General features: G+C 42.2%; 2 protein-coding genes and 1 long non-coding RNA gene across 3 annotated transcripts in view; 1 reads left to right on the top strand and 2 right to left on the bottom strand.

The window, feature by feature from the left end:
- Window positions 1–21050, top strand: part of LOC135706600 (uncharacterized) — a 247376-nt gene that overhangs the window by 215105 nt on the left and 11221 nt on the right. The gene's annotated exons all lie outside the window — the stretch shown is intronic.
- Window positions 4371–4880, bottom strand: LOC135706664 (larval cuticle protein A2B-like). The gene is made up of 2 exons (XM_065228310.1): window positions 4848–4880; window positions 4371–4788 (listed from the first exon to the last, which is right to left on the bottom strand). The coding sequence occupies exons 1-2, from the start codon at window positions 4857–4859 to the stop codon at window positions 4426–4428; spliced, it is 375 nt and encodes a 124-aa protein (XP_065084382.1). The 5' UTR covers window positions 4860–4880; the 3' UTR covers window positions 4371–4425.
- On the bottom strand, window positions 18160–18605 carry LOC135706605 (larval cuticle protein A2B-like). Its single transcript, XM_065228254.1, has 2 exons — window positions 18594–18605; window positions 18160–18533 (listed from the first exon to the last, which is right to left on the bottom strand). The coding sequence occupies exons 1-2, from the start codon at window positions 18603–18605 to the stop codon at window positions 18171–18173; spliced, it is 375 nt and encodes a 124-aa protein (XP_065084326.1). The 3' UTR covers window positions 18160–18170.

Genomic DNA, 21050 nt, shown 5'->3' with positions numbered 1-21050 from the left:
GCCGGTCTAAAAACTTGTTTAAATATTAGAAGTTTATTCGTCAGACAAAGTTTGGATTTCCTGTTTATAAGAGGATACAAACATTTTATATATTTGTTACATTTGGCTTGAATGCCCTCAATGTGATCTTTAAAAGTTAATTTATGGTCAAGTATTAATCCAAGATATTTCACTTGGCTTGACCAGGAAATTGGAACTCCGTTCATAGTGACTATGTGACTACTACTAGGTTTCAAAAACGAAGCTCTAGGCTTATGTGGAAATATTATAAGTTGAGTTTTGAAAGCGTTGGGAGAAATCTTCCATTTATAAAAATATCTAAACTTTTCTGCAGTCTGCTGCAAATAACACGAAGACTTCTTCCTTTAGCGGGAATGCCTGTGTCATCAGCGAACAAAGATTTGTGGCAACTCTGAGTCAATCAGGGAGGTCCGAAGTGAAAATGTTATACAATATAGGCCCAAGAATGCTACCCTGAAGAACTCCTGCTCTAACAGGTAGTCGATCAGATTTGGAATTTTGATAATTTACCTGCAGAGTTCTGTCAGTTAAATAATATTGAACTAATTTCATAGGGGAAAAGTTGGCTTCGGCAATACCTTAACCTATTATCGTCAGGAGGTAAACAAAGTCCTTGAGAACTCTATTTTGGCATGTGGATACATTGTGTTTCAGAGCAACTATTGGCCAAATTTGAGTGCTCTAGGACTTTTTTTACCCCCCTGACGATAATAGGTTAAGGTATTACCGAAGCCAACATTTCCCCTAATATAAAGTGGAAAATTAAACTTTTTCAATTTAGCAATCAAACCTTCATGCCAAACACTGTCGAATGCTTTTTCTATGTCTTGAAGAGCAACTCCAGTTGAGTGGCCTTCAGATTTGTTTGATCGAATTAAATTGGTAACTCTTAAGAGTTGATGAGTAGTTGAATGCCCATGGCGAAATCCAAACTGCTCATCTGCAAAAAATGTGTTCGTATTGATGTGAAGCATCATTCTATTCAAAATTATCTTTTCAAAAAGTTTACTTATTGAAGAAAGCAATCTTTTTGGACGGTAGCTAGAAGCTTCAGCTGGATTTTTATCCGGCTTCAAAATTGGAACAACTTTTGCATTTTTCCATTTATCAGGAAAGTATGCCAAATGGAAACATCTATGAAATTATTTTACTAAGAAAGACAAGGTACTCTCTGGGAGTTTTTTGATGAGGATATAGAAAATTCCATCATCACCTGGAGCTTTCATATTTTGAAACTTTTTAGTTATAGACCTTACTTCGTCCAAATCAGTCCCCCAGGAATCATCAAAAATATTTTCCCGAGAGAAAATATTCAGATAATCCCGAGCAACCTGATTCTCAATAGGACTAGTAAGACCCAAACTGAAATTATGAGAACTCTCGAATTGCTTAGCAAGGTTCTGAGCTTTTTCCAAATTTGTGATCAAAATGTTACCACCTTCTTTAAGCACTGGAATTGACTTTTGAGGTTTTTTCAAAAATTTTGTGAGTGTTCAAAAGGGTTTGGAACTCGGGTCTAATTTAGAAACATTATTTTCAAAAGTTTTGTTCCTCAGGGCAGAGAATCGCTTTTTAATTTGTTTTTGCAAATCCCGCCAGATAAATTTCATGGCAAGATCACGTGTTCTTTGAAATTGTCTCCTTCGGACATTTTTAAGACGGATCAAGAGCTGAAGATCGTCGTCTATTATAATTAAATCGAATTTAACCTCGCATTTTGGTACTGAGGCAGCTCTTGCTTCAACTATAGAAGTAGTTAGAGATTCAAGAGCATAATTAATTTCATCTTTGGTTTGCAAAGGAATGTTTGGATCGAAGTTATATTCCATAAATGTTCCATAAATGCTCCCAATCAGCTCTATGGTAATTGAATAGTCGTCTTGATTATAAAATATTTATTGCTACCGTATTCAGACAAACTCTTGTAGCACTTATGAGAGGTCGTAGAGTACTCTGCATCTTTCATAAGAAAGTGTTGAACTAACAATCCTCTCCCATCCCCAGCAGTTGCAAGTTTCTTGGCCAGGACCATTTCTGTGATTGTTGGAGATTGTAAAACTTCTTTTTAATAGCGAATTTGTTTTTGATTCAGTTCCAACCTGGATCGGGTATCAAGATTGGGTCGGCTTGTTGTCTGTCAAATGTCAGTGTAATCGTTTGTTTTTGTAATCGGGCTCGGGCTGAGGTTTGTACTGACAAAAAGCTCGGGTTCGCAAGGGTTGGAACTGGTTCCAATCTGGATAATAAACACATTCGCAATAAGAGTCCGAGATCAACCCCAAATTTCGGTGTTTATGATAACGGACGAAGGTGGCACTACTATCATATTGTCATTAGATTTTTTAGCAACTAGCTCAATACAAATGCGATCTGGATTCGCGGGTGAATTTTAATTTATGTATGGGAAACGGAACAAAACTGTTCATTAGCTTGACAAAAATTTTAAAACGTCTAAATGTTGACCAAACCTGAGCCTTAAATTGAGAAAACTTTGTCAGAGACCGCAAATCGGTTGGAATTATGTGCAAAAGGTTATTATATTTATACTTTAGGCCAAGTGCTCCACACATACCTTCAAGCTTATGTTGTCTGTTTCATTTAACACAAAACGAGCCGATAACGCGCAGAGGTCTTTGCCATAGAAATTCCTATGGCGACGATTTCTGTGACGGACTCGGTGCGTTTTGTTTCCAATGAAACAGACAACCCGAGCAAAGTCTGAGATCAAATTGAAATCTAAATTTGATGTTGTGATTCCGCTGATAATGATTACTCGGGTTGCTGTCGTTTTGGTCGTTTTAACGGTTAAAATATCAAATTTGGAGCATACTAATCTTCCTGTGACATCACATTGAAAACTTATTCTGCTATCAGTGAGCAAACTGAAAACTGAATTTGACATCAATTTTTCCTGTTTGATAATAAAACAAGTATTCAATTTGATGTTATGCTAAGGCAATGGAAACAAACCCGCAACAACTTATTTTTGAAGAGCAAATGTACAGCAAAATGAAAACAAAATTTATCAATTGCATAAACTGAAATCAAATTAGGATTTCAGTTTGATGTTGATATCAAAACATGATTTCAATTTGCTGTCATTTTGATGCTGGACTTTGCTCGGGAATATACACGCGTGCAAGTATGTGTAGAGCACTTGGCCAAAAGTAGAAGGTTAATAACTTTTTGCGCAGAAGTCGAATCAATTTGCGATGTTGGACGAAGTTGCTCTGCATAGTTTTCCAATCTTAGTCTCAGGTTAGGTCAATATTGAGCAGTTTATGAATTTGAGACAAGCTACTTAACAGTCTTGTTCTGGTTCCCATACATTTTCTCATAAAATCTTTAAAATTCTTCCGCATGTACAGATTGATAGATCAGTGATAAACAGGGGGTTGTTAAGTTGACCTACCCTAATGTATTACCATTTTCTTTAGAATTTGAGGTGTGAAAAAAATTGAGGTCATCAAATATTTTCACGTTATCCTAGAAACCAAAGCAAAGCATAATGTTATTCAGCTCATGATTAAGACAGACTTAATGTTTATGAACGATTTGGTTTAGAAAAGACCATTGCAAGCACATTTCAGAATTAGCTTGAATTGTCTTTTCACTATTAATAGCGCTTGTGATCATTATCTCTCAAAATTTATTTCATGCTAATTCTTAAGTAAAGTATATTTAGCAACTTCTCCCAAGGCATCATTAAAGCTTGATTAAAAGTAAATCTGAACACATGTTTCAGAAACTTTTGACATTATTGACGAATAACTGCTTACAATTTCATACAAATTGATCAAACCGTTTTAAAGTTAGAGACAATGGAACTTGATATGATAAAATTAATTCTGCACAAACATCAAGAAAATCCCTCGTGTTCTGTTTTCACGATTACTTTAAACTGTTCAACTTATTCTTCTATCTGAAAGGTAAATCCTCTTTTGCAAACTCTCCTTAATGAAGATCTTCGAAATTATTGTGCATTTATAAAAATAAAAAAATATCTGTATGTCGCTGATGAATTGATTTTCGACGTTACTGGTAGCTGTCGAAAGTACGAACAATATTTAAGTTATGATTTCTATAAAAGTTGGAAGAAAGTTTGAAAGTAGGTTCGGAAGTGAGCTGCGGTCCGATGCAAGAAATTTGGAGACCAAAAATGTGGATTTTATTTGTGAGTGAAATGAAATATGTCGAAAAAAAAATGGTTGCCAACAAATCAATGCACATCAATCAATAGACCTAGAAAGCTCTTGATTATACACACCATTTAAGACGAATGCATGGGTAAAAAGTAAAACCGATAAGGTAACAGGAACAGGAAGTAACGAAAAAAAAACCAAAGCACATTCAATCAGCTAATTCAATTTATTTACAATTTGTTCTCCTAATCACGAAAATTCCCTAGTGATGATATCCATGGTGCACTGGAACAGCAACAACCTTATGCACTTGCTGAGGAGCCTGGAATCCCTTGATTGGTTCACGGTGCACCTGGGCGATGAATCCACTCTTGCCATCAACGTGGTAGGTGACAGTGCGCTTGTGGCCATCGGCATCGATCAGGTAGTATTCACCCTGAGTCTGGTGCTCGTTGCGAGATTCCTTCTGTCCGTGAACATCTCCGGTGTGGTCATCATGGATGTCGTATTGGAACTCGTAGTGAGCTGGAGCGTGATGCTCCTCCTCGTGGTGATGCTGCTGCTGCTGTTGTTGGTAGTGCTGGGCAGCAATGGCACCAACGAGAGCGAGCACAATCAGAGAAGTCTGTGGAAAATGGTAGAATTTTTAAGATTCCCTATAAAACAAAACGTTATTTAACAAACCTTGAAGTACATATTTGCGGTAAGTTAGTGCTTATGCCCGTTTGAAATGTATGAGCTGAATGATACTGTTTCGATAACGCTAGCAATCTTATATACTCAATTTGAATGCATTTTAAACCCAGAAAAGCAATTTCTTCTTAATTCACCGCAAATTGCATGTCAACGTAGGTAGCCTAATTTGCAACCATGCGGCAAAAATTCCACTTTCACGCGAGTACACGCCCCATTGTCTGCGCAGCACCAGAGTTGGTATCAGTCACCTTGATGAATCGATTTATGACCACCACCTTAGTACAACAATTTGGAATCCTGTTTTGCTCCTATATTGGGACGACGAAAGTCAAAATCTTTCTCTAGGTTAACCTTCTACAGCTTGAATTAAAAGAATGTTAACAACCGGTATTGAAACACGACCTTTTTCTTAAAAAGTGATTGAAACGTTTCTTTCGCATAAACTAGGGTTGCACCGGAAGTCTGCATCCTGAAATTTGGAACATTCACACGCATGTTTATATCCGCATTCACATTCGCATGCACATTGTTTTATGCAGATGTTTGATGTTTAGATCGGTAAAAATATCTGTATATAGGGGAAATGACGGCTTCGGCATGCCAGACTATTTTCGGCAACCCAAATTGAAACACTATTTTCACTGGATTTTCTTACGAAAACACTTCGCTGAATGCATGCAAACGATTCTTTATGCTTTCAGCTTCAATTTGACTATATTTTTACCACTGAGAAAAAGCAATCTAGCAAGGTTTTCTTGAAATGAAACACACGCACTACAAATTGTAGCTGATTTCGAGTTGCCGATAATAGAACAGCAGATTTACATGCAGTTCAAATGGAACGGTTGCCGAAGAAAAACTGGTTGCCGACAATACTCGCTCTCACTAGAGAAGATTGGAGCTTTGTAAAAGCGTTTCAAAACAGTTTTTGACAATTATTTCGACTGAAATTGTTAGAGCAGCTGGCAGCAAAAGATTGTAAACAAACCAATACTGCATATGTGTGCGTTCCTTAGAGAAAAAGGCTATAGAATGAAGGTCGCTGCTTAGGTTGCCGAGAATACGTAAATTCCCCTAGATATTTTATCGAATTTGATTTGCTAATCAATTTCCATTCGTGTGATGTGGTAGACTGGTGCTTATCCTTTCACTTCACCGAATATAAGTTAGGGGTTATGTCCGAGACACGAACCGATGATTGACTTAGGACCATGAGAGTATTATTGTTGCTTCATTTAATTCTATTTGGAAATTTTGAAATGAGATTACATTAATCTTACTTTTGTAGATCATTACAACCAGTCTACCTCTCACCCCAGCAGGCCTGGGTTCAATCCCAGTCGGCTCCGTCGGTATGTTCGGTATGTTCCCTTTCTCATAATTAGAGCTGCTGATGTTGTGCTTGTGTGAATCCCGGAAATAGCAAACAACGATGTAGTAGTAATAACATTTATGATTAGAAATGCTTTAATTTACACCAAATTGAGGAGTCAGAATGAAATCACACATGTCATATGATAGTTATTTGATAATTTTCTTTTTGCAACATTCGATGTTCTACCATTTGTGTTATGTAAGAGAGACGATGGTAGAACATGAAAGTCCGAACACAAACAGACTGTCGCGCACGACAACGAAGCCTAAGTCAACAGTTTCGACTCCTGATTACAACACAATTATTCACAGGGTAAATAATATGCTAGGATTCATCAAGCGCCTTCGCTGTAAATTTCAGGACCCATACACAATTTAAACACTATATACATTGCCTTTGTGAGTTCAATACTGGACTATTGCAGTACTGTATGGTCTCCTTGTTGTGATTGTAACACGTACGAAGAATGATTAGAATCAGTAAAAAAACAATTTCTTTTATACGCGCATCGTAAATTAGGTTGGACATCATTTTCCTCTTAGCCGACGCCGGTGGTGTAGTGGTAAGCGTGACTGCTTTCTCACCCAAATGGGTCTAGGTTCAATCCCAGCCGAGGTCGGTGAGATTATTCTGAGGCATAAAAATCTCTGGTCACGTCTTCCTTCGGAAGGGAAGTAAAGCCGTTGGTCCCGGCCCATGTGTGTTGAATGGGTGCGATATCTTACGCAGGTGTGGAAGCTGCCTTCCTACACATTCGATTGCCGTCAATGGATGGCAATCGATGTCCGTCGGTGATTGGCACTAGATTGCGGAACAGAGACCGATGTTAAATAAAGGAAAATCATTTTCCTCTTCCACCATATGAAGCATGCTGCATGCTTATAACATAAAAACATTAAAATAGCGTCGTGAATATGCAATGGATTAATTTGTAAATGTCATCGTTTCGCAGTGCACTGACTCAACAGAACTTTTATTAAAATTAAATTTCTTTCTACTCGTCAACTCCGAAATTCGAAATTTATTAGGCAAATAAATTTTTATTAGCCGTACAAATTATGCAAAATATGGGTCATTAAATCGCATGATAGCGTTTTACAATCAATACTGCGAAACCATTACCTTTACAATGTCTTGTCATAAACTTAAACAATATTTTAACTCCATACGGAATTATAATTCTTAAGAAAAAAAAAATAGGAAAGCACTCACTGCTTTATTTTTATTCAAGACAAAATTGTACTTTTTACTTTTTCTGCCAAAGATGTTTTTTTATATTTAAGAAGTCTACGTCAAATTATGATAGAATCATATTGCGGGTTTGCTAGCGTAAAAGGATACCTTGTTAATTATTCATGACATCTTGATCGCTTGTTTTACTTGTGAATATTTCAGGTGGACAAAAAGGTGAAAATCATCATCATCATCATCATGAACTTTGACTTTTGCATGCGGAACATGCTGAGGTGAAGCTGAATTAAAACAAATCTTCCAGCTATTGAAAAAGTCGGACGGAACATCCAATGCCAACTGGACTTTGCATGTCGAAGCACGGATCACTCGACCCTTATAGATGATGGCAGTGTCATCCACAAACATTGATAAGATACCCCCACCTGGAAGGGGAGGAACATCTGACGTTAGGATGTTGAAGAGGATAGGACCTAGGCTCAATAAAAACTGCATAGTGAAAGCTGGTGACAGAGCGGTCAAAAGATTTTATCAATAATGGTAAAGGGAAGTGGTAAACGTCTCACCCTAGCAGGCCTGGGTTCAATCCCAGTCGGCGCCTCCGCGATGTTTTGAGGTATAACATCTCTGATCACGCCTTTCTTCTGTTACGTGTTTCTATACCGGCCTTATAGAAACGGCTCAAACACTACCACACACTCGCTTTTCAGGGCAAATCTAGAGGAAACAATCGAGAAATTGGCACTTACCCGTACGTGAAGAACCTCACAATCATTTAGTAGGACTTCTTCTTCAAATTTACGAATGTCAAATATTGAGGTACCGTTCCGATTCAAATTTCGGACGATTCAAATTTCGGACACTTTCATTTTTAATTAAATATTACATCCAGTTAGAAACAAAGTAATAATGTTAGATGATCGTGGAGGGCACTAGTCAAAAAAATTTAAAATTTACAAGACATGTGGATCATATTCGACCGAGATAATCAACTTTTAAAAGTGTCCGAAATTCGAGTTTAAGTGTCCGAAATTTGAATCGGCACGGTACATGCAAATTTATTATGCAACTAGGGGAAATGACGGCTTCGGCATGACAGACTATTTGCGGCAACCCAAATTGAAACACTATTTTCACTGGATTTTCTTACAAAAACACTTCGCTGAATGCATGCAAACGATTCTTTATGCTTTCAGCTTCAATTTGACTATATGTTTACCACTGAGAAAAAACAATCTAGCAGGGTTTTCTTGAAATGAAACACACTTACTACAAATTGTAGCTGATTTCGAGTCGTCGATAATAGAACAGCAGATTTACATGCAGTTCAAATGGAACGGTTGCCGAAGAAAAACTGGTTGCCGACACTACTCGCTCTCACTAGAGAAGATTGGAGCTTTGTAAAAGCGTTTCAAAACAGTTTTCGACAATTCTTTCGACTGAAATTGTTAGAGCAGTTAGCAGCAAAAGATTGTAAACAAACCAATACTGCATATGTGTGCGTTTCATAGAGAAAAAGGCTATAGAATGAAGGTCGCTGCTTAGGTTGCCGAGAATACGTAAATTCCCTTACTACATTTACGGAGATGTTATATTTTAAACAAAACAAAAGAACGTGTGCGCATTTAAACAATGTTCGTTGGCTAGCTTTGGCCCGGCCGTCGTCGGGTGGGCGCCTTTGCAGGTTCCTGACTGACTGTCGATCCGTAGGGAAACGTCGATCGTACCGGGGTGGATGAGTGAAATCTTGACACGTACCTTTACGAGCAATGTATCTTTTTGTGCACTTTAGGGAGTGGGTTTTGTGGGGGGGGGGGGTGAAATTCTGTACTGTAATTTTATATCGGCATACGACGACCGACCGACCTCTAACTACACCAGACTTGGGCTTCCGATCGAGTGGGCGCGCTTTTCGGTCACTAAGGACACCACTCACTAAATAATTTCCCCTCAAAATATTCACACGAAGTGAAACAAATCAGATACACTGCACTTAATTGGATATAAAACGCCCGATAGTAGCTTTTTCTGCTTTTCAGACTTCGTTCGAGAAACCGCGATCACCATAAACTAGTGTTTTCTATCCTTGTCTTCACGACTAGCCTCGATCCGCATGTCCACATACCTTATATACCTCCCTCGCTCTCGAACTTCTCCAGCATCTCACTCACTCACTCTCTCCAAATCTTGCAAATAGCCCATTTCCTTTTTCCGACAGATTCAGCAGACGCCAAGTTTGGAGGTTCCCCATTGACAGTCTCTCGCCGATTCAGCAGATTCCGTAGCTCACTGATGTCGACGGTTAATATTTCCTCACTACTTTTGGGTTAATTTATTTTGAGAATGGTTCCGACGCCACTTTTGTTAGTAACTCTATCTAGAATGTGTAACCGAAATTAATAGTAAATATTTAAATGGGGCATCCACCGCCCTATTTTATAAACAAAACTATTAATTTAGTTTGGAGTGTTAGTATGGGTTTATTTTCATATTGATAGTAACATGCTACACTTTACACATTAAATAATAATTTGATATGATTTGCCCACTATTCAGGGTATAAAATATATATATATATTTGAACCACTCTCACGTCCATGGACGGTAACCTAACCATTATTCGAGCCTGATACCCGAAGATTCCACGATCTGCTACATGGTTAGCATTGGAAACGTATCTCATACTCGGTCGACGACAACACTCGCCTGTGTTAGGTAAACGACCATGGCTATCCATTTATTTGAAAGAAAAGTTGATGGAAACAACAAAAAACAGTGTTTATTATTATTTTTGGGCTCATCACGTACCGATTGGATCCCGTTGGTTACACTTCGGAAGGGAAGTAAAGTCGTTGGTGTTAAGAGTGTAACCACAGTGTACTAGTTGCCCCTACCTTTGGTACGCCCCTGTGCGTTTTTCTACTACATCATTCGCTCAGAGTAAACAAAAGTAAAAACACGTTTCAATAAAGTTCAATTTCGTTTTTCCTTAAATCGCTAATTTTCTCGGTTTATTTCCTCCTGGTGTATCCGAAACCACTTCAGGTTTTGGGCCCGGTCGTGTTTTATCGGATAAGTATCGGAAGTGCGGTGTTTTCGTTATGGAGGAGGAAAAGTTCGATCGTGTGTTGTTGCCGTTGTTCGATGGCTTGAACTTCGCTGCCTGGAAGTTCCGGATGCAGATTCTCCTGGAAGAGCACGAGCTTGTGGAGTGCATCCAGACATATGCAGCGGAAGTGGAGGACCTGATTGTCCTGGAAAACGACACGAACGAAGTGAAAGCGGAAAAAGCGAGGAAATTGGAGAAACGCATGAAGAAAGACCGCAGATGCAAGTCCCTGCTGGTTTCGAGGATTCACGATTCCCAGTTGGAGTATATCCAAGGCAAGCAGTACCCCAAGGATATCTGGGACGCCCTGCATCGGGTATTCGAGCGCCGTAGCATCGCGAGCCGCATGCATTTGAAGCGGGAGATGCTGCAGCTGCGGTTCGAAGGCGGAAATCTACAGCAACATTTTCTTCGTTTTGATAAGCTGGTCCGTGAGTATCGTTCGACTGGTGCTGTTCTGGAGGATTTGGACGTGGTTTGCCACCTTCTCTTGACGCTCGATTCTTCTTATTCCGGAGTTGTCACGGCACTCGAGACGATGCCCGAAGATAACCTGTCGCTCGAGTTTGTGAAGTGCAGATTGCTGGACGAAGAAACCAAGCGGCGAGGTATGGAATTGGTTTCCTCGCAGGGTGCAGAAGCAGCTTTTTCCGGATCAAAGGTGGTGAAGCAGAGGAAGCTGATTTGTTTTCACTGCAAGAAGGAAGGCCATAAACAGATCGATTGCTTGGATCGGAAAAAGCAGGCAGGTAATAAGAAGCAGCAAAAGTCGAAAGCCAATGTTGCCGAAGCGGACGACGGAAAGGGAGTTTGTTTCGTCGGTGTAAGCGGCGGAATGGATCTGTCTGACCGGCATCGTACCCGGTGGTTTATTGATTCCGGTGCCACGGATCATCTCGTCCGGGACAGAGAGCTGTTCAGCGAATTGCATCGTATGGCGAAGCCGGTCGAGATTGCGATTGCAAAGGACGGTGAGACGATTGTGGCCGAACATGCCGGCACAGTGAAAGTGATTTCGGTCGTTGACGGGAAACAGATTGAGTGCACGGTCGAAAATGCACTGTTCGTACCTAAACTTCGCTGCAATTTGTTTTCAGTGCTAAAGGTGGAAAAAGCCGGTATGCGTGTGGTGTTCGAGTCCGGGAAAGCGAAAGTCTATCGAGGTTCCGAAGTCGTCGCGAGTGCGTCTCGTCGCGAAAAGTTGTACGAACTAGATTTCTACTCGGTTGGGCACAATGCCGGTGATGCCTTGTTGTCGTGCGGTAAAATTCGGAAGAGTTCAGAATTGTGGCACCGACGGTTCGGCCATCTGAACGAGAACAGTCTGAAGCAGTTAGTTCAGGATGGCATGGTTTCGGGAATGAACATGTTCCCCGCGAATGACAATCGGGACATGATTGTGTGCGATTCGTGCGTCGTCAGTAAGCAGACGAGAAAACCGTTCTCTGCGTCCGGTGGTAATCGGTCGTCGCGTGTACTTGAACTCATACATACGGACGTGTGTGGCCCTGTTACGCCGGTAGGGCTGTCCGGAGTGAAATACTTTGTCACTTTTACGGACGATTGGAGCCACTTCACGGTGGTCTATTTGATGCGATCGAAAGATCAGGTGGTGGACTATTTCGAAGAGTATGAGGCCCTGGTCTCCGCGAAGTTTGGCCAGAAGATTTCTCGTCTAAGGTGTGACAATGGCGGAGAATATAAGAACAAGCGATTCCAGAAGTTTTGCCGAAGCAAAGGAATCCAAGTCGAGTGGACCGTTCCGTACACGCCACAGCAGAACGGCGTGAGCGAGCGGTTGAACCGGACCCTCGTCGAGAAGGCTCGGGCAATGCTGGAGGATTCAGGTGTCGAAAAGAGGTTCTGGAGGCAAGCTGTGCTGACAGCGGCCTACCTGACTAACAGAAGCCCCACCAGTGCGCTGAACACGAAGCAAACAGCGTTCGAGCGATGGGAGTCCCGGAAGCCGGATGTATCGAAGGTAAGAGTTTTCGGTAGCAAGGTTTTCGTTCATGTTCCGGATGAGCTCCGGCGTAAGCTTGATGCGAAAGCCTGGAAAGGCATTTTTCTGGGATACAGCCAGAACTGATGGAGAATGTGTTCGTGGAGAGGAAGTGTTCCAACGGAGACGAGTTTATCCGTGTTTCAGCAGACGATGATCAAGAGGACGGAGTCAGTGTCCAACCCGTGGACCCGGAAAGGGAAACATCCGACGGGGAATTCGAAAGTTTCGACGAAGAGGAGTCTGAGGAACAGGATACCGAGTCTGAGCCAGAGGAAGCTGAGGGCGAACTGCGTGGCGAACTACGTAGACCCAAGCGGAAGCGGAATGCTCCTGCGTGGCATCAGGATTTTGAGATGGGATACGCAAGTTTTGCGTTGAGTGCGGTAAACTACGTTGATGAGATTCCAGGGACCATCGCTGAGCTGCGAAAACGCGATGACTGGAAGGATTGGAAAGCTGCGATAGAAGATGAGCTGAACTCGCTGAAGCGGAACAACACCTGGACGCTTGTTGAGAAACAGGAAGGACGTTCGGTGATCTCATGCAAGTGGGTATTCCGTGTAAAGCACGGCGAATCTGGCGGCTGCCCGAAGTACAAAGCAAGACTGGTCGCTAGAGGTTTCAGCCAGAAGCGAGGTTTTGATTATAGGGAGACCTACTCTCCTGTGGCGAAGATGGACACTTTGCGAACAGTTCTGGCGTTGGCGAACCAAAGCGGAATGCATATCCATCAGATGGATGTAAAGACCGCGTTTTTGAACGGCGAGCTGAAGGAGGAAATCTTTATGGCTCAACCGGACGGGTTTGAGCAGGGGAGTGGACTCGTTTGTCGGCTGAACCGGGCACTGTACGGCCTGAAACAAGCGTCGCGGGCATGGAATGAGAAGTTTCATCGTTTCGTCGAGCAGTTGGGTTTCGTTCGCAGTGCCAACGATCAATGCCTTTACACTTTCGGATCTGGGAAGGAGCAAGTCATTCTAGTGCTGTATGTCGACGACATCTTGATCGTGAGTCCGTCGCTGAAGCTTCTGCAGTTGGTCAAGCGGAAATTGTCCGAGCAGTTCGAGATGACGGATGCTGGTGAGGTCAAGCAGTTCTTAGGCATGAGGATCGACAGGGACCGTGCAGCTGGTGTACTGAAGATCAGTCAACGGGACTATTTGGAGGGTTTGCTCAAGCGTTTTGGGATGAGCGAATCCAAGCCGAGGTCGACGCCGATCGAGCATCGCTTGAAGTTGACTAAGGGAGACGAGAGTCAGCGAACAGACAAGCCGTACCGGGAGTTGGTTGGCTGTCTGATGTACGCTTCACTCACTACTCGACCGGATCTGTCGGCTGCCATCAACTATTTCAGCCAATTCCAGTCGTGTCCCAACGATGAACACTGGACCTATTTGAAGCAGATGTTGCGGTACGTCCAAGGCACGCTGGATGTTGGATTGGTTTATCGGAAGCAGCCAAACGTGCAGTTATTGGAAGTTTTCTCCGATGCAGATTGGGCCAACAACAACCTGGACCGGCGATCTGTAACGGGATGTGTTTGCAAGGTATACGGATGCACCGTGAGCTGGCTTACACGCAAGCAGCAAACGGTCGCCTTATCGTCCACCGAAGCAGAACTGGCAGCGTTGTGTACGGCCACGTGTCAGGTCGTTTGGATGAAGAGGATGCTTGGAGATCTTGGATGTTCAATCGAGGGTCCCATTCCAGTTTTTGAGGACAATCAGTCCACCATTCGCATTGCTGAGGATTCGAAGGACTATGGTCGACTTAAGCACGTGGACACCAAATTTCATTTCCTACGTGATCTTGTGCAGCAGGGTGTCATCATCATCAAGTTCGTGCGTTCTTCAGAGCAAGAAGCAGACATCATGACAAAGGGTCTTTCGGTCACCGCCTTCAGAGGACTCCGCACCAGGCTGGGACTGGAGACTACCGTGGTTAAGCAGGGGTGTTAAGAGTGTAACCACAGTGTACTAGTTGCCCCTACCTTTGGTACGCCCCTGTGCGTTTTTCTACTACATCATTCGCTCAGAGTAAACAAAAGTAAAAACACGTTTCAATAAAGTTCAATTTCGTTTTTCCTTAAATCGCTAATTTTCTCGGTTTATTTCCTCCTGGTGTATCCGAAACCACTTCAGTTGGTCCCTGGGCTCATGAGTTGATGGGTCGATAGGTAGGGTCCAGGTGTAGGAGCTGTCTCCCTGGCGTCGGTAAACACTTAGAAATAACTAATTTTACACGTGACGGAATCCGTCTTTGACATAACAGATGAGACGTAAACAAACATGTCATGTAAAATTAAGTGCTCCGAGACTGAAAAGTTCGTTGCTCGATGAAAAGTACGTTTGATTGAGCTATATTTCGCGTCTGTTATGACTCAAATTTATGTCAAAATTGACGCTCGTATATGTCACTCTCAGAGGACCTAAATTTACCTTTGATCGAGTAACGAACTTTTCAGTCTCGGTGCGCTTAATTTTACATGACATGTTTGTTTACGTCTCGTCCTTTCTGTCAAAGATGGATTCCGTCGCGTGTAAAATTAGGTAAAGGGTGTCCACGATGAAATTGCCACACTATGAAATTGCTCTAACTTTTTAACCGTGGGGTAGAATTTAATGAAAATTTGGGTGGATTTAGTTCATGGTGCATTATCCTGCAAGTTTTAAAGTCCTGTGATCAAAACTCGCGGAAATGGAGTCGAAAGAACAGCTCGTGCGTGATAAAATCTTGCGCATTCATCACGAGAACAAGGATCTCTCGCATCGTTCCATCGCTAAAACGTTGGGAATCGCGAATTCCACGGTGTCGCGAGTGATTAAGCGGTTCGAGGAACGGTTGACCACCGATCGGAAGCCCAGAAGTGAAGGAAAAAGTATTCCGTACAACACCAAAAATCACAACCGCGTAGTTGGGGCCTTCAACCGAAATCCGAACGCCTCCGTTAGGGATGTGGCTAAGAAGCTGCACCTAAGCCGAAGTTTTGTCCAGAAGGCCAAAACTAAGGCTGGGCTTCGAACGTTCAAGGTACAAAAGGCCCCTAATCGCGACGAGAAGCAGAACAAGTCCGCCAAAACCCGTGCCAGGAAGTTGTACCTCAACATGCTGACGAAAGTTGAATGCTGCATCATGGACGACGAAACATATGTGAAGGCCGACTTCAAACAGATCCCCGGCAACCTGTTTTTCACGGCCAAGGATAAATTCAGTGTTCCGGAGCATGTCCGCACTCAGAAGATGTCCAAATTTGCGAAGAAATTCTTGGTTTGGCAAGCCATCTGCACGTGCGGGAAACGGAGTGCACCTTTCGTGACCCAGGACACGATGAACGGACAGGTGTACATAAAAGAGTGCCTCCAGAAGTGGCTGCTTCCTCTCCTGAAGGCCCACAACGTCCCAACAATCTTCTGGCCGGATTTGGCCTCATGCCACTACTCCAAGGACGTGCTGAAGTGGTATGCGGACAATAAGGTCAATTTCGTGCCGAAAATGTTCAACCCTCCCAACACTCCGGAGCTCCGCCCCATCGAGAAGTACTGGGCGATTATGAAGCAGCACCTTCTTAAACGACCTAAGGTAGTGAAGACAGTCGATTAACTGAAGAAAGTATGGGTTTACATGCAAAAAACGGTTGATTCACAGGTTGTGCAGAATCTTATGGCCGGGGTTAAGGCCAAGGTGCGGGCATTTGCGTATGGACTGTAAATAAAATACGAGTAAAATGGTAAAATGAAGTTTAATAGTTATTTCTCAATCCCTGAAAATTTGATGGCAATCGGATGAAAACTCGAATTTTGCGAATCAATTTTGTGTGTGGCAATTTCATCGTGGACACCCTTTATTTATAAGTGTGTGGTCAGCTCGGTCGTCAGAATTCACTGTGCCAAGGGTCTAAGAGTAGGGGATTGTGATTCAAAATGTAAACTTAGCCCACCTTATTGTATATTTTAGTGGGACTTTACGGCAGTGAGTCTAGTTTTTACATCTCCATATTCATATTATCGTCATGATTTTTGGCGCTTTGACACTCTAGTAATAATCAAGGTTGGAGTCAAATAACAAAATACCAAAATTACTATTAAATCATATTTGTTAGCTGGGGGCGACCCCGGCGTAGTGGTTAACATCCATACCATCCACGCCAAAGTCACGAGTTCAAACTTCACACCCGGACAAGCCACGAATGACCTAAGAGTGCTAAAGTAACTATAAAAAAAAAATATTTGTTAGTTTTCAAAATCGAATTCTCCCTGCATAAAACGACTGTACTGACAGTTATGCTCTTGTTTACTTCCCGCTGCAGCTCAGTTGTCCTTTATCGCCATAGATTTTCTATTGTTGTTTTGAAGATTGTAGCCGTTAAAATGCCTGTCCGCTACACACAATAAAGCTATGTCCATTTAGAATCCGGAATAATAAAATGAACTGTATCTCGGTAACGGATTGACGTACAAATAAGGTTAATACATCAAAACAAAGGTAATTCACTGTAATTTTAGGAAAAAATATCAATACAAATCATTTCTTCTCGTTTCTAATGAAAATTCGCACTTTCTTCTTTATTCCTCCCATCAAACACTGCACACCTCCGGAGCCAACTTCCTTGGCACATTTGTTCCACATTTTGGTCGTCTGAATCGCGTCCCGAGCTGTTTTTCCACTTTTCTTAAGCTTCCACAGGAAGCTGTCCGAAATCCATTTTGACGTAGGTTTCATCGTCGATGAGCAGGCATCCTTGGTACTTCGTCAAAACCTGCTGGTGACGAAACTTTGCTTCAACGTTCTGTTTGGTTGCTTGCTGGCTCGATAAGAACGATATCCTGCTCGCAAACGAATTCTTCGAATGGTACTGTGAGCGCAGCGTATTTTTGTGCGATTTCATTATCTGATAGTCCAGGGTTTGCTCTGACGGTTCTCAACACCTTCTGGTTCAGCTTGCGGTCATATGTTCCACTACGACGCTTACCTTGAGGTACTCGATCCACGCGCTTTCGCTTCCTGAAACGTTTGAGCACATCATACACGGTTGATTTGGCGATTTTCAACGTAGATTATCAACGTGGCTGTGCAGAATTTTTTCTCTCCACTCGGCTTCCATCTGGAATAATTTTTGGGACTACACGGTGATAAGGAAGTGATACTCAGAATAAGAGCCGTGATTACCGTACAAATCAAATGGGCATTACTTCACCGTGACGACAAGTGACAAGTTTTCACCGTGAAGTGACATCCGTAATAAGCCCCTTTGACTCACTGCACGAAACACCGTGAAATTTATACCACAGAAAGTGGGCGCCTAGGTTAACAAACCGCTGTAAAATAATTCTTGCAGCGGTCACTTTCCGTGCCGCTTCAACACAATAAGTGATTTCGGATTCTAACTGGACAGAACTTTAAAAGGGGTTTTGCTAGTTAGTAAGCAGTGCAGTAAACGCGGATTTCTAATTTATTCGATTCAAACCCGGAGTAATCTAAATCCTGACAGAAAACAATGATTCTGAAACCCCCAGCCCGAAGAGAACATCCTGACCCAACAATATTAAAAACTGGATACGAATAAGAGCAAACCACATTCATTTAGCTACATAAAATTTATTTACAATTCGTTCCCCTAATCACGGAAATTCCCTAGTGATGAAATCCATGGTGCACTAGAACAGCAACAACCTTGTGCACTTGCTGAGGAGCCTGGTATCCCTTGATTGGTTCACGGTGCACCTGGGCGATGAATCCACTCTTGCCATCAACGTGGTAGGTGACAGTGCGCTTGTGGCCATCGGCATCGATCAGGTAGTATTCACCCTGAGTCTGGTGCTCGTTGCGAGATTCCTTCTGTCCGTGAACATCTCCGGTGTGGTCATCATGGATGTCATAGTTGAACTCGTAGTGAGCTGGAGCGTGATGCTCCTCCTCGTGGTGATGATGCTGCTGCTGCTGTTGGTAGTGCTGGGCAGCAATGGCACCAACGAGAGCGAGCACAATCAGAGAAGTCTGTGGAAAAACGGTAGAATTTTTAAGATTCCCTATAAATCAAAAGGTTATTTAACAAACCTTGAAGTACATATTTGTGGTTCGCTAGTGCTTATGCTTGTTTGAAATGTATGAGCTGAATGATAGTATTGCTGTTAAGCTGTCGATTATATACTCTCTGAATATATTCTGGCACTTGATTATCTAGACGAAAATATTTTTCTCAACATGCAAGAAGCGTTGCATGTCAATGTAGCCAAATTGCAACCATGCAGCAAAAAGAACAAATTTTACTTTCACGCGGGTACACGCCCCACTGTCTGCTTAGCGCCAGAACTGGTATCAGTGGCCTTGTTGTATCGAATTATGACCCCCGCGTACTGGCTTTCGCAATCCTGTTTTGTTCCTGTCTTCGGTAGACAGTCAAATTCTTTCTTTTGTATAACCTTCTTCAACTTGAACCGAATGTCATGTTAACAGTCAGCCGGCAAATAAAAAGGCTTCATGAAAAGTGATTGGAAAATGATACAAGTCTCAGTACCGTAAAGTGGGACCAAATTGATTAATGGGGTGTATTTACGCTCTCAAACTACAAAAATATTGCAATTGTAGAAGAATAATGATAACTATCAGTAATCGAACACACGTCTGAGAAGAAGTTGGAGGTTATAGTATGGCCTATCATACCCTTCTTTCTTTTTGTTATTTTTTAAGAAAGCATAAGTTATGCCTTCAGATTTTAGCAGAGTGATAGATGGTAAAATGTATTATATCTTCTTATACAACAAGTTACAAAAAGAGGATTTTTTCACCACGAGTCGTAATTTATCCACCGAGGTTTGCCACTGCTTCCTCATACACATTGCAACCAATTAGGCAGATTTTGACTGCGCTCATCTTAAATCAAAACGCTCTGATTTTACTTCAACCGATTGAAATTCCAATGTTGTCTTGCTTGTAATTGCCCCACACGCGATACAATCGATACAATTGTCAACCAGATTGTGGTGTGTATGGGGCCCATTACAACCACGAGTATGAACATGTTCTATCGGGGGTCAAGAACAATTTTTGTTTATTTTTCATTTTTGCCGTGCAATATAACATATAGGGTGTCCCAAAATGTCTAAGCACAATTTAAAAAAAAAAAACGACAACGTAGCTTTGTGTACAGCAAATTCGATTTTTATTTTGACGTAGGACTAAAGGGTGATACGGTCAAAATTTGGTCAAGGGAAAACGCGTGTAAATCGGTGAAATCGTTTATTTAAAAAATCAAATTAAATTTCTTTTTCAAGTTCAATTAGTATAAAATTCAGGAAAAATATTCAGTTAGGCTTCCGCTTTTCCAAATCCGAATTGCCGGGCCTTACGCTTGACCCCTGCCATCAGATTTTGTACAGCCACCTTGTCCACCTTCTTCGCCGCAGAAAGCCAGTTTGCCTTGAACTGCTGCTCGCCCTTAGCAGTTTTTTTGGTCTTCTTTAGGTTCCGCTTGACAATAGCCCAGTATTTCTCAATTGGGCGGAGCTCTGGCGTGTTGGGAGGGTTCTTGTCCTTGGGAACCACCTGCACGTTGTTGGCGGCGTACCACTCCATGGCCTTTTTACCGTAATGGCAAGATGCCAAATCCGGCCAAAACAGTACGGAACAACCGTGTTTCTTCAGGAAAGGCAGCAGACGTTTATTCAAACATTCTTTCACGTAAATTTCTTGGTTGACAGTCCCGGAAGCTATGAAAATGCTGCTTTTCAAGCCACAGGTACAGATGGCTTGCCAAACCAGATATTTCTTTGCGAACTTTGACAGTTTCATGTGCTTGAAAACATCTGCTACCTTTCCCCTTCCTTTTGCCGTATAAAACTCCTGTCCCGGAAGCTGCTTGTAGTCGGCTTTGACGTAGGTTTCGTCGTCCATTACCACGCAGTCAAACTTCGTCAGCATCGTCGTGTACAGCCTCCGGGATCGCGCTTTGGCCGTCGTATTTTGTTTATCATCGCGATTTGGAGTCACTACCTTCTTGTAAGTCGATAGTCCGGCTCGTTTTTTGGCTCGATGCACGGTTGTAGACGATACACCCAGCTTATTTGCGGCATCTCGGAGAGAGAGGTTAGGGTTTCGCTTGAAACTACCGGCAACTCTCTTTGTCGTCTCAGCCGTTTCCGGTTTTCGATTTCCCCCCGATCCAGACTTCCTGGCTGTCGACAAACGTTCCCCAAACACTTTAATTACATTTGTAACGGTTGATTTGGCAACTTTGCGTGCGAGTAGCTCGGATTTTCGCGATGCGCGAGCAAAATTTTGATACGCTGCTCTTCTTGCTTGGACGGCATTTTGACAACTGAAGAGTGAATTCCAAAATCAAAATAGGAGCAACATTCTACACACACACACCTTCAAAATGAGAGGTGTTCAGGTTTTTTAAATGCAAAATTGAAAGAAATACGTCAAGTTGATATTGACCAAATTTTGACCGTATCACCCTTTACTTTTATGGTTTTTATATGGGGGTAAACTTTGTGAAAACCGAAAATGTTA

The sequence above is a fragment of the Ochlerotatus camptorhynchus genome, unplaced genomic scaffold (assembly GCF_037179485.1).
Source record: "Ochlerotatus camptorhynchus isolate MF236.1 unplaced genomic scaffold, CSIRO-AGI_Acam_v1.1 ptg000284l, whole genome shotgun sequence".
Classification (NCBI taxonomy): domain Eukaryota; kingdom Metazoa; phylum Arthropoda; class Insecta; order Diptera; family Culicidae; genus Ochlerotatus; species Ochlerotatus camptorhynchus.
Note: the sequence above shows the minus strand (reverse complement) of the source record. Positions and strands in the feature narration are given on the sequence as shown.